General features: G+C 39.5%; 1 protein-coding gene across 1 annotated transcript in view; it reads left to right on the plus strand.

The window, feature by feature from the left end:
- The window catches only part of LOC127873657 (E3 ubiquitin-protein ligase HECTD3-like), a 46127-nt gene extending 32180 nt beyond the window's left edge, over positions 1–13947 (plus strand). Inside the window, exons 10-16 of the mRNA XM_052417566.1 lie at positions 253–411; positions 2984–3152; positions 3968–4180; positions 5154–5360; positions 6094–6223; positions 7471–7624; positions 10450–13947. Coding sequence (XP_052273526.1) covers positions 253–411; positions 2984–3152; positions 3968–4180; positions 5154–5360; positions 6094–6223; positions 7471–7624; positions 10450–10603 — 1186 coding nt within the window. The 3' untranslated portion in view covers positions 10604–13947. The remainder of the gene's footprint in view (positions 1–252; positions 412–2983; positions 3153–3967; positions 4181–5153; positions 5361–6093; positions 6224–7470; positions 7625–10449) is intronic.
- Positions 13948–14559: the final 612 nt, after the last annotated feature.

The raw sequence follows: 14559 nt of genomic DNA on the forward strand, positions 1-14559 counted from the left end.
ATAAAGTGTTGTCCCAGATATAGGGTTTAATACAGGTGTATAAAGTGTTGTCCCAGATAAGCCTTCGCAGTCTACATAGGCTTATTAGGGACGAAACTTTCAACCTATTTTTTCCCCTGATAAGCCTGTGTGAACTGCACAGGCTAATTTTGGACAACACTTTACCAGATGCATTTAACCCTGTTTCCCCAATTTGCGGCTAATTTTTAATAATATTGTCGCTAATATCAAGATGAACACATTTTCCCCCAGATGGCCGCCGGACATGCCAAAGTTGTTCATCAACCGGCGCACTGCCATGGAGCACAGGTGTGACCCAGCAGCTGACCCTGAGTACAAGAACTCCATCTTCATGCAGATCTATGAGGGCCTGAAGCCCCGCGACAGAATGTCTAAACCACTGAACTATCGGTACTCACAGTTTTGTACAATTTTGGGTAGCACAAAGCCTTGAGACAGAATGTCAAAAACAATGAACTATCGGTACACAGAGTTTTGTACAAATTTGGGTAGCACAAAGCTTGAGACAATGTCAAAACCACTTGACTATTGGTACAGAAAGTTTTGTATGATTTTGAGTAGGATAAAGTCCAGATACAGAATGTCTAAACCCCTGAACTTGGGAGTTATGTGTGTATTTGGCTAGCATGTTAATTTACTGTGTTAACGTAAATGATGGCATAACATTTTGAACTCCAAGCTTGTTGTTTGTGCAGCATTTAATATAGACTTCATACTAAACTTTCTAACAGTTTTAAAGCTGTATTTTGTTTAAATAAGAATTTTATCAAATAAAAATGTCAAGGGAATGATAATTTACACCATCAAGTTATATAGTCCTTTCCCTAAATATTGACACAGTTAAAAGCTTTTGTTTTTTAGACCTTCTCTTAAAAAAATATCAAGCACAGATATAAAAAATAGCCTTATTGGTCAGTTTCTTTTAGACTTAAGTTGAAAAGTAAATAAAAAAGAAATTATTTAATATGAATCTTGCCTTTTGATTTGAATTGAAATAATGCATTGCATCTGATTTTAATCTAGATATGAGTCTTGTCCTGGAAAAAGAGGGCTTAATGCATGTGCTTTATTTAGTTCAAGTGTTGTATGGGATAAGCCTGTGCAGACCGTGCAAGCTAATCAGGAACAACAATCTACGATTGTTGCTAAGAGTAGACTTCCTTAAAATGAAAAATACAATAAAAGGCAGAAGTTTTTACGCTCTTATATTTTACCCTGTTTCCCAGAACAAGGCTTAAATAGCATGTGTCTGTACAGGCCTGTTGCCACATGTATGGTGTGTCTGTACAGGCCTGTTTCCACATGTATGGTGTGTCTGTACAGGCCTGTTTCCACATGTATGGTGTGTCTGCACATGTATGGTGTGTCTGTACAGGCCTGTTTCCACATGTATGGTGTGTCTGTTCTGGCCTGTTTCCACATGTATGGTGTGTCTGTACTGGCCTGTTTTCACATGTATGGTGTGTCTGTACAGGCCTGTTTTCACATGTATGGTGTGTCTGTACAGGCCTGTTTTCACATGTATGGTGTGTCTGTACAGGCCTGTTTTCACATGTATGGTGTGTCTGTACAGGCCTGTTTTCACATGTATGGTGTGTCTGTACAGGCCCGTTTCCACATGTATGGTGTGTCTGTACAGGCCCGTTTCCACATGTATGGTGTGTCTGTACAGGCCTGTTTCCACATGTATGGTGTGTCTGTACAGGCCTGTTTCCACATGTATGGTGTGTCTGTACAGGCCCGTTTCCATATGTATGGTGTGTCTGTACAGGCCTGTTTTCACATGTATGGTGTGTCTGTACAGGCCTGTTTCCACATGTATGGTGTGCCTGTACAGGCCTGTTTCCACATGTATGGTGTGTCTGTACAGGCCTGCTTCCACATGTATGGTGTGTGTCTGTACAGGCCTGTTTCCATATGTATGGTGTGTCTGTACAGGCCCGTTTCCATATGTATGGTGTGTCTGTACAGGCCTGTTTCCATATGTATGGTGTGTCTGTACAGGCCTGTTTCCATATGTATGGTGTGTCTGTACAGGCCTGTTTCCATATGTATGGTGTGTCTGTACAGGCCCGTTTCCATATGTATGGTGTGTCTGTACAGGCCTGTTTTCACATGTATGGTGTGTCTGTACAGGCCTGTTTCCACATGTATGGTGTGTCTGTACAGGCCTGTTTCCACATGTATGGTGTGTCTGTACAGGCCTGTTTCCATATGTATGGTGTGTCTGTACAGGCCTGTTTTCACATGTATGGTGTGTCTGTACAGGCCTGCTTCCACATGTATGGTGTGTGTCTGTACAGGCCTGTTTCCATATGTATGGTGTGTCTGTACAGGCCTGTTTCCATATGTATGGTGTGTCTGTACAGGCCTGTTTCCATATGTATGGTGTGTCTGTACAGGCCTGTTTCCACATGTATGGTGTGTGTCTGTACAGGCCTGTTTCCATATGTATGGTGTGTCTGTACAGGCCTGTTTCCATATGTATGGTGTGTCTGTACAGGCCTGTTTCCACATGTATGGTGTGTCTGTACAGGCCTGCTTCCACATGTATGGTGTGTGTCTGTACAGGCCTGTTTCCATATGTATGGTGTGTCTGTACAGGCCCGTTTCCATATGTATGGTGTGTCTGTACAGGCCTGTTTCCACATGTATGGTGTGTCTGTACAGGCCTGTTTCCACATGTATGGTGTGTCTGTACAGGCCTGTTTTCACATGTATGGTGTGTTTGTACAGGCCTGTTTCCACATGTATGGTGTGTTTGTACAGGCCTGTTTTCACATGTATGGGTCTCTTTTGTTTTAAAGAAGTCCTTTTAAGCAAAGATCTGGTTTAGGGGAAATGCGTCATCCCTGATTAGCCTGTGCAGACTGCACAGGCTGATTTGGGATGACACATTAGGCACATGCATTAAGCCCTGTTTTCTCAGATCAAGAATCAAATGTGTCTATTTTTCTTGCAGCTGGTCGTCCCGCTATGAACAGTGGTGGGAATGTAAGTTTGTGTCCGAGGGGGTCATAGACCAGGGCGGGGGGTTCCGGGACAGCATGTCTGACCTTTCCGAGGAGTTGTGTCCCTCTTCCAGCGAGGGACTTGTGCCTCTGCCATACTTTATACGCTCACCAAACCAGGTGCGTGGAGACTTTCTTAAGAATGTTTGATTTGACCGTCTACTAGTATAATTGCTTACTGGTATGCAATGAAAGAAGATATGAGGGGCCAAATGGTGTACGCTGGCTTTTCAAAATACGATTCAAATAGAAATGTCCTTTAGTCGGTACTTTATATGCTCCCCAAACCGGGTGCATGGAGATTTACTTTTGGGTCCAGCGAGTGCCCTTTTATACTTAATATGCTCACCTAACCAGGTGTGTGTTGATTTTCTCTTAAATTTACATCTGATTGGCCCCTTCCGTACTTTATATGCTCACCAAACCAAATGTGTGGGGTTTGATTTCAAAATTTTCATCTGACTTTCAACTTTGTGGAAAAGTTTGCGCTAAGAAAAAAAAAGAGTAGCCAAAATGTTGTGGTGCAAAATTTGGTGAAAAGTTGGTTATCCATAAATTGACATAGGTTTCCAATGAAATTACCATTAAAACAATCTCAAATGTTTCATTATATTGTTTCATTCTTAAGTATATTTGACATTGAAAAATAGAAAAATGACGCTAGGTTTCTACTTAGACTAGAGATCTGCATTTGAAAGAGTTATTGAATGCTTGTATTCACAATCACACCTGAGTCCACCAAATGTTTTGTCTTCAAAGCTTGAAAAGATTTTTTGTACAACTGTTTCAATGTAAAAATGAATAAATAAAATTTACATAGGGGATTGGCTTCCGGGCTCTTCATGATAAAAGCAGAGAATACTGTATTGCATTTCTCAAACCCATTACAGATTGCCCTTGATTACATGTTGGAAAATGCTGACACTTTTTTTCAGTTCTGTGAAGACTCAAACATAAACCGTGACGTTTTTGTGCCTAACCCACAATGTCGCGATTTCCCGCGCTACGAGTGGATTGGTCAGCTGATGGGGGCGTGCCTCAGGGGAAAGGAGAACCTCGTGCTGTCGTTACCTCGCTTTGTGTGGAAGAGACTCGTTGGTGAGCGGGTCACTTGGGAGAGAGATTATTCAACTGTTGATGCTTCATCTGTAAGTTGAGCAGATTTTTTTTACCTTATTAAAATGTTGATGCTTCGTCTGTGAGAAGAGCAGATTATTGAACCCTATAATATTCAACTGTTGATGCTTCATCTTTAAGTAGAGAAGATCATTGTGCCATTATTGTTATATCTGTCAGTACAAAGAACTGCAAAAAGGGTTTTATTCATGTGCGTAAAGTATCGTCCCAGATTAGCCTGTACAGTCCACACAGGCTAATCTGGGACAACACTTTCCTTCTAAACTTGATTTTTGAAATGAAGATACTTTCTTGAAATGAATACCACCATAAAAGCCGAAAGTGTTGTCCCTGATTAGCCCGTGTGGACAGCACAGGCTTATCTAGGACGACACTTTATGCACATGAATAACCCCCTTTACACAGAGAACGGCTCATATAAGTTTGTTTCGATCATGGTTTTTGTTAAAAGCCTTATAAACAACACTTGGTACTGAGATGGTTTGTTCATAACTTCCTTTTTCTTAAATATTTTAATAACAAGCTATTTTTAAAGCAAAGGTCCTGCCTGCAGGCACATTTATCATATATTCTCTAGAAATCTTAAAAAATGGTGGTAGTGAGTTTTATGATTCGTCAGTATCTAGTCCTTAGTTTGCAATAAAATCAGCTTGCAAGAAAGTGTCTTAAGCCATTTCAACTCACAAGCAAAGTGAAAATGGCAATATGCAACCAGCATAAAACTCAAAGGCTGTTTAGGTTTTATGCTGTTTGCTGCACATCAGTTTATCTTAGGGTTGAAAATAAAGCCTTCGAAATTTTTACCTATTAAGAGAGGTCTTTAGTATAATTTGATTTTCTTAGGGACAAGAAATAAGTCAAAATGCCTATACAAATTAATGGGGTTAAATTTTAAAACTTGACTTGCAAGTACCTGTTTTGAGAATTCAATGTATCTAAGTGGTGAAGGGTTAACAATTCAGAGTTTCTAACTTTTGAAATCAGGTGAAGCTTATTGACACGCTGGAGATGTCGGAGTCTACAGCAGATTTCGCGTCCTCACCTCGTAGTTGGTCATGCACGTTGAGTGACGGGTCGATGGTGTTGATTAAAGTCGACTGGGAGGGCAACTCTGTGCCACTGAAGTACGAAGACAGAGAGCGATACTGTAGCGAGGTGCGACAAATACGAATGACAGAGTTTGATGAGCAGGTAAAAACTTGCATAGCTTTAATATATTCTTACATGCCCACTGTCAATAATATTTACAATGACAGAGTTTGATGAGCAGGTAGAAACATCGTTGTTGGCTATATATCCGGATTCTTTTGTGTTAATTTCACATTGTGTGCTTGTTTTATTGAACATGTACCGGTATATATCCCAATCTGCTCCGCGTTTCTCAAATCAAATCAAATCAAATCAAAATTTATTTATTTATTGTCGGTATGAGAATAACATGTATATAACATAAGCTATGTATAGCTTTTGACCGACCTTTCTAAGTCTATCTAGTTGTTGGCTATATATCCATATTTTCTCCGCATTTCTGTCGGGTTGTTGGCTATATATCCCAATCCCCTCTGCATTTCTATCTCATTGTTGGCTATATATCCAAATTCTCTCTGCATTTCTATTTCGTTGGTGGCTATATATCCAAATTCTCTCGGCATTTCTATCTCATTTTTGGCTGTATATCCCAATCCCCTCTGCATGTCTATCTCGTGATTGGCTATTTATCCCAATACCCTCATGTTTCTATCTCGTTATTGGCTATATATCCCAATACCCTCATGTTTCTATCTCGTTATTGGCTATATATCCCAATACCCTGTTCTATCTCTATGTTGGCTATTTATCCCAATACCCTCATGTTTCTATCTCGTTATTGGCTATATATCCCAATACCCTGTTCTATCTCTATGTTGGCTCGGTTTGTCTCCAGATTGCTGCCCTCAGGTCAGGCCTGCTGAAGACCATCCCCCAGGCAGTCCTGGACCTTCTCACCTGGCAGGAACTGGAGCAGAGGATCAGCGGAGACCCGGAGATCTCCATAGAAGCACTGAAACTATCAAGTTAGCATTGTTCTGCAAAAATGGGGCTTAATTCATAACAGCGACTGATCCAAATCAGTTCTATTTGAACAACATCCTCACAAGTATTTTAATTAATGCAAGAAAAGAAACTATCCTACAGAAATATGTGGTTGTTATTACTTGAGCCTTGCTCTGGGACACTTGGGCTTTATGCATATGCATGCTGGGAAATTTGTCGTCTGCTAAAATGTCGTCTGCTGAATTTCTTAAATAAGCATTTTCTTCGATTTTTTTCAAAGAATACTATCAGAATAGCAAACAGTTTGGATCCTGATGAGACGCCACGTTCTGTGGCGTCTCATCAGGATCCAAACTGTTTGCAAAGGCCTTCAAAATTCGGTTCCAGCACTGAAAGTGTTATGCATGTGCATAAAGTGTAGTCCCAGGTTAGCCTGTGCTGTCTGTACAGGCTAATAAGTCTCTCCTAAATGAAAATCCAGATAAGGTGGAAAGTGTCGTCCTTGAAAAGACTGCACAGGCTAATCTGGGACAACAATTTGAGCAAAAGCATTGAGCCCTGTTTATCCAGAGCAAGTTTCAATTAATAGCAACCATATATTTCTTGACAATCATTAGATTTTGTTGCATCTATGAATTTATCTGAAGTACCTGTGAGGATGTCGTTGAAAGATTTTGTATGTATTAGCCCCTTTTTCATAGGTGGAAGTGGTCATTTTAAATAATAGCAAATATAATCCCAAGTTATCCTCTGATTTTGAGTACATAATTTAAAAAGTTTCAAAAAATGTTAATATTGCAAAAACAAAATGATTGTGAGATTTAAAGCATTAGATCCATGGTGTTCTTCAAATGCTTTGAATACTGTAAAACATTTTTTATGTCCCCCACCACTATAGTGGGGGACATATTGTTTTTGCCCTGTCTGTTGGTTCGTTTGATGGTTTGTTTGTTGGTTTGTTTGTTTGCCCCAACTTTAACATTTGCCATAACTCATCCTTCAAGGTCAAAGGTCATATATATGGGGGCATAGTGTTTCACAAACACATCGCTTGTTTGTAAATCTTATTGATTTTGTGGGTTAAAAAATCCATGAATGTAACATAAACTTAAAAATTGACCGACGCACATTCATTTTATTTTTAACAAAATCAGAAATCGACAAATTTACCTGTCTCACAAAAATTCATTTTTGAAAACCACTAAATGTCATGCCAACGAATAAACTTGATTTTCTGTAACAGAACAAATATGTATATCAACCTCAGCTCACTATGACGACGTAGATGAGAAGGGTGTTCGTGTGAAGTACATGTGGGAAGCACTGAGGAACTTCTCAAACGAAGATCGGAGCAGGTTTCTACGTTTCATCACAGGCCGAAGGAGACTGCCAGCAACTGTGCATATATCTTCAGGCAGAGAGTATGTTCACATAGTTATCCCCCGTCATAAGCGGAGGGATATTGTTTTGGCATTGTCCGTCCGTCCGTCTTTCCGTCTGTCCGGCACTTTTGCGTCCGGAGCCATATCTTGGAAGTGCTTTGGCGGATTTCATTGAAACTTGGTTTGAGTATATATATAGATAAGAGGATGATGCACGCCAAATGGCATTGTACACCATCTGTTAATAACGGAGTTATGGCCCTTTTTATCTTGAAAAAATGCTTTTTTTTAAGTGTCAAATATAACACTTGTGTCCAGAAGCATATTGGCGGGGGATATCAATGCAACGAATTTGCTTGTTCATTTTCTACTGGGCAGTTGATTGGATGTTATATTGTTTGAGTGTATTCAATGTGAGAAGTTTATCAAATAATACAAATTAATAATTAATAGACTAGTGAACAAGATTGCTATGTTGTGTTCAGATTAAAAAACAAAAACATGATTTTAGTATGTTAAACAAATACGTGTCTTTTTGTTATAATGCTGTGTTTTTTCTTCAGAAAATACGTTAATTGAGCTCTGAGAAAACAATATGTTCTCTGGGAAAACCAGACTTAATTCATGTGTATAAATAGTTATCTAAGATTAGCCTGTGCAGTGCACACGGTCCAATCAGGGACAATATGTTCCACCTAGCCTGTGCAGTGCACACGGTCTAATCAGGGACAATATGTTCCACCTAGACTGTGCATTGCACACGGTCTAATCAGGGACAATATGTTCCACCTAGCCTGTGCAGTGCACATGGTCCAATCATGGACAATATGTTCCACCTAGCCTGTGCAGTGCACACGGTCCAATCAGGGACAATATGTTCCACCTAGCCTGTGCAGTGCACACGGTCTAATCAGGGACAATATGTTCCACCTAGACTTTGCATTGCACACGGTCCAATCAGGGACAATATGTTCCACCTAGCCTGTGCAGTGCACACGGTCCAATCAGGGACAATATGTTCCACCTAGCCTGTGCAGTGCACACGGTCCAATCAGGGACAATATGTTCCACCTAGCCTGTGCAGTGCACACGGTCTAATCAGGGACAATATGTTCCACCTAGCCTGTGCAGTGCACATGGTCCAATCATGGACAATATGTTCCACCTAGCCTGTGCAGTGCACACGGTCCAATCAGGGACAATATGTTCCACCTAGCCTGTGCAGTGCACACGGTCTAATCAGGGACAATATGTTCCACCTAGCCTGTGCAGTGCACATGGTCCAATCATGGACAATATGTTCCACCTAGCCTGTGCAGTGCACACGGTCCAATCAGGGACAATATGTTCCACCTAGCCTGTGCAGTGCACACGGTCTAATCAGGGATATTATGTTCCACCTAGACTTTGCATTGCACACGGTCCAATCAGGGACAATATGTTCCACCTAGCCTGTGCAGTGCACACGGTCCAATCAGGGACAATATGTTCCACCTAGCCTGTGCAGTGCACACGGTCCAATCAGGGACAATATGTTCCACCTAGACTGTGCAGTGCACACGGTCTAATCAGGGACAATATGTTCCACCTAGCCTGTGCAGTGCACACGGTCCAATCAGGGACAATATGTTCCACCTAGCCTGGATTTTTGTTTGGATGAGACTACTTTAAAATGAAAACATTTACTAAATTGGATAGTAGTCCATGAGGAGCCTGTGTGCACTACACAGGTTAATCTGGTATAACACTTTACTCACATAAATTAAATAAATAAAGCCCAGTTTTCCCAGTACACGGCTCAATTTGCTCATATCACATCATTAAGACAGCAATGTCAATGTTTTCTTTAGTGTAGACCAGATACAACATTTTCTTCTCAAAGCCTCAATTAAACTGTACTGTTCCAGCAGTAAAATAGTAACCTGTGAACAATTCACACTTGACCCGTAAAAAGTTATTGTCCCCTACCGGTTTCACCAGAGGGGACTTATGGTTTGCGCTCTGTCTGTCAGTCTGTCAGTAAGTCAGTCAGTCAGTCAGTCACACTTTTCTAGATCCTGCGATAACTTTAAAAGTTCTTAATATTTTTTCATGAAACTTGAAACATGGATAGATCGCAATATGGACATAATGCATGTCATTTCATTTTGTTCCTACGTCAAAAATTCTGGTTGCTATGGCTAAAATTACTGCTGAAAATGGTGGTTTTCTGGATCCTGGGATAACTTTAAAAGTTCTTAATATTTTTTCATGAAACTTAAAACATGGATAGATGGTAATATGGAAATTATGCACGTCATTTCATTTTGTTCCTACGTCAAATATTCTGGTTGCTATGGCAACAACAAAAAATCTGACAATGGTGGAATTTCTGACAATGGTGGAGCCGGTAGGGGACTATATTGCTTGGCAATAGTCTTATTTTAAATGATTGCCATGGCATAATGGATAAGATGTCCACCTACCAACAGGGAAGTCAGGGGATCGATCCTGATTGTTTGAGTTTTCTTTTGATTTTCTCCAAAGATACCAAGTACTGGTTGTACCCAGGAGACAAACTCAAGAGATTAAATAAGTCTTAAGCTTTTGATGCTATCGAGCTTAACCCTTTATCACATAGATGCGTATTTTAACTCATATGAAGTCCCTTTGAAAGTTAAATTTCATTGAATACCTTTCTTACAAAATTCAAGTTTTAAAGTTTAAAGGCTTTATTTCCAACCCTTAGTTTTAGGTGAGCAGCAAACAGCATAAACGTGAACAGACTGCGAGTTACTCGCAAGCTGTTCTGGTTTTATGCTGTTTGCAAAAGCCATAGGGTTAAATAAATTGGTTTTAAACTTAATTATAACGTTCCATTGCAGCAATGCAGTGGACTGCTTGCCCGAGTCCAGCACGTGTGGGAACACCCTCTACCTGCCCAACTACTCGAGTGCCAAGATGGCGGAGGAGAAGATTCGATACGCCACGTACAACTGCATGGACATAGACACAGATATGAACCTGTGGGAGGACTGATACTTGCATTCTATTTTAAGGTTTTAACATTATGAGAGAAAATGATATTCAAGCATCTAACATCTGGAAGGTCAAGAAATTAAACAACAAATTTGTCAACGGTTTTGGTTCTATAACTTTTTTATTCTGAGGTCTACGGTATTGATACAAAAAACCGAGGGAGCACAAACGCCGAAGAGCCGAAAGGGCTTATTCATTTAAAAGAAATATAAATATAAACTAGCTTACCGGGTGAAAATATACGCTACTCCTTCACGAAAAACACGAAAATGACGCCATCTTGGAAGTTTAGTTACAACTTACCTCACCTAAACCCGTATACGCATGCCCCCCTGTTTAAAGGAAGTTCTAAATGAAAATCTAGTATATGTGAAAAGTGTCATCCATGATAGGCCTATGCTGACTGCAAAGGCTTGTCGTGGATGACACTTTAAGCACAATGAACTTGTTGGGGAATAATGCTTTCTCAGACATTGAGAGAAAAAAAAGCCCCAAATATGTGTATTGTTCTGAGAAAACTGGGCTTAATGCATGTGCGTAAAGTGTCGTCCCAGAATAGCCTGTGCAGTCTGCACAGGCTAATCAGGGACGACACTTTCCGCTTAAACTAGATTTTCGGTAAAAAGGGACTTCCTTTAAACGAAATATACCATTCAAGCATACAGTGTCGTCCCTGATTAGCCTGTGCATACTACACATGCTTATCTGGGACAACACTGTATGCTTCTGCTTTAAGACCCGTTTTCTCAGAGCATGGCTAATTTATATGTTTTAAAGTATTGATAAACCAAAAATTCTAATATGCCATTGAATGGCTTCTTTACTTTTTTCAGCAGTATACTCTTGTTTTCTCTGATACAGATCTTTTCTCTACTTGTTGTGATACAAAAAAATGCTGCCTGTGATTCTGTAACACATAATATTGCGATGGATATATATCTTAATGAGTTTAAACTTGTTTAAGAGAAAATCTCTGTTTGGTATTTTAGTTATGGGCCTATGGTTAAATGTAGACTTTATACCAAAGGTATTGGGGTGCGTCTATTTGGCCTTATTTTTTACGCAATTTGAGCCATATAATAGTTAACAAGGAGAGCCCATTCCTTGAATATATATACCTTTGTAATCTCAGAAATGTAATTGAGATTTAAACAGTTTTCAGTTTCTACATAAGCCATTTACGATTTCCTTTAGTGCCAAAGACATATTTGATAAACAGTGGTTGTCCTGTTGACAAACATTTTATTGGTAAATATTAAGTTGGATAGTTCTATAATGGCACTAAGAAAGAAAAAAAGTTTTTGATGTCTGTGTAGGGTGGGTCGTTTATAAGAATTTTTTTTTTATTTGTGTGTCAATGCCATTTTTGAAGAAGTTGTCAGAACTATATTAGTTTCATCTCAATCCATTTATTACCTAGATTGTATTTATATTCTTACATACACAAGTAATGCTGATTTAGATTTCAGTATGCATGTATATAACGGTGTGGACAACTGACAGTATATATGAAGAGTGTAAATCACACTATGCTATACTACATGTATATGGTGGTGTGTTAAATCAAAATTGACATGCGATAGCTGCTGACATTTTATTTTAAGATTTTTTATTATTATTTCATAGACTTCTGTCACTAGCTTACTCAAAACTAATATTTTCTCATGCGCACGCCTTATTTTTCATATGGTGACTAATAGCCATAATGTTAAGCAGTATATGTGTGCACTGTTTGTACTTTCACCTGATCAACACAAACTGTAGACATACTTTATAAAGTTATTTATGGCAAAACTATATTTGGCTTAAAGGAGATGCAAGCATTATCAACTGTTCTATGCAACAATTTACCCATGTAATATCTACTTTGCTTGAAAGAAAATAAACACAGATGTGTAGTTTTCATTTTATGTCTTTTGTAATTTTCACTGTGCTGGTATCTTACACAAAAGAGGTTGTAATCCTCAGTTGAACTTTTTAGACACATACAGTTACATATGATCGTCCTCATGCAAAAATGGGTCTTAAGTCATGTGCAGCCAGTGTAGTACCAGACCAGCTTGCACAGTCTGGACAGAATTGCCCTGTCTGCTATGGTCACAGAGAGTTGCCCTGTCTGCTATGGTCACAGAGAGTTGCCCTGTCTGCTATGGTCACAGAGAGTTGCCCTGTCTGCTATGGTCACAGAGAGTTGCCCTGTCTGCTATGGTCACAGAGAGTTGCCCTGTCTGCTATGGTCACAGAGAGTTGCCCTGTCTGCTATAGTCACAGAGAGCTGCCCTGTCTGCTATAGTCACAGAGAGCTGCCCTGTCTGCTATAGTCATTGAGAGTTGCCCTGTCTGCTATGGTCACAGAGAGTTGCCCTGTCTGCTATGGTCACAGAGAGTTGCCCTGTCTGCTATAGTCACAGAGAGCTGCCCTGTCTGCTATAGTCACAGAGAGTTGCCCTGTCTGCTATAGTCACAGAGAGCTGCCCTGTCTGCTATAGTCACAGAGAGCCGCCCTGTCTGCTATAGTCACAGAGAGCCGCCCTGTCTGCTATAGTCACAGAGAGTTGCCCTGTCTGCTATAGTCACAGAGAGCTGCCCTGTCTGCTATAGTCACAGAGAGTTGCCCTGTCTGCTATAGTCACAGAGAGTTGCCCTGTCTGCTATAGTCACAGAGAGCTGCCCTGTCTGCTATAGTCACACAGAGCTGCCCTGTCTGCTATAGTCACAGAGAGTTGCCCTGTCTGCTATAGTCACAGAGAGTTGCCCTGTCTGCTATAGTCACAGAAAGTTGCCCTGTCTGCTATAGTCACAGAGAGTTTCATGGTCTCATTAGGGGACATGGTAGCTCTTGACCATATGGCATAAGACCTATTTTTGCATGCTGCAGGTCATATGATCCACCATTTTTAATAATTAAGGAAACTATTGTTACTATTGTTAGTGAAAATCTTTTATAACATTTGTTGAATTCTCTGTTGTCTGCAAACTTCCCTGAACTGACAGTCAATAAATTTAACTGTTTAACGTTGTCACAAATGTATATGTGGAAATTATAAAGGATAGCATTTAATGTGTAATATTTAAGGAAATGATCTTGAGTTTTAGTGATTGTATTTTAACATCATTGAACTTGGGCCAAGGTAACATAGCTGTATAGTTATATAGAGAGACAATACACCAAGGCTTATTCAAATGCAGTATTTTTGATTTTATTGGATGGTCTGTCTTGTGAAAGTGCGTTACATGTATTCTTGTAATTTATAGTATGAACATGTGCTTGCATAATTGTTAATGTTGCATTATTATTACGTTGTACAACATTCATTACTGTATTAAAACAAATGTTAAACGTGGTTTTGTTGTTGATTTTTCAGGAATGTGCAATAAATTGGTATTAAAGTTGCAAGTTAAAATTGAACTAATTATTAAAGCCTGAACAATATGCTTTCACTGCAAGTGCCAAATGCCTCCGAAGTATTATTTTAACCCATAAGTGTATAAATGATTTTCAAAGTTGGGAAAGAAAGAAAAGTTTAAATAATTTTTGAAAACAGAAATCTCAATGTTCTGTATTGATATATTAATGCTCGTTACAATCCTTTATAATACTAATATTTGATATGCACAAAAAAGTCCACATAGAACGAATTATGGTTTTTGTATGGTTGTTTAACTTCCTCTTAAAGTCCTAAAGATTTATATAAAGTTTTATTTGAATCCCTTAAATGCTTCTGGAATTATTGGCTGCACATAGCCACTATGCAATTGTAAAACTAATAAGGACTATCACATCAAAACACTTAAGAATGATAATTCCACTGACCCACAATGATCTATGAAGGTTGTTTTTAGCTCACCTAAGCACAACGTGCTCATGGTGAGCTTTTGTGATCGCCTTTTGTCCGTCGTCCTTTGTGCAACGTCAACATTTGCCTTGTTCACTCTCTAGAGGCCACATTTATTGT

Source organism: Dreissena polymorpha, chromosome 3 (genome assembly GCF_020536995.1).
Source record: "Dreissena polymorpha isolate Duluth1 chromosome 3, UMN_Dpol_1.0, whole genome shotgun sequence".
Lineage (NCBI taxonomy): Eukaryota > Metazoa > Mollusca > Bivalvia > Myida > Dreissenidae > Dreissena > Dreissena polymorpha.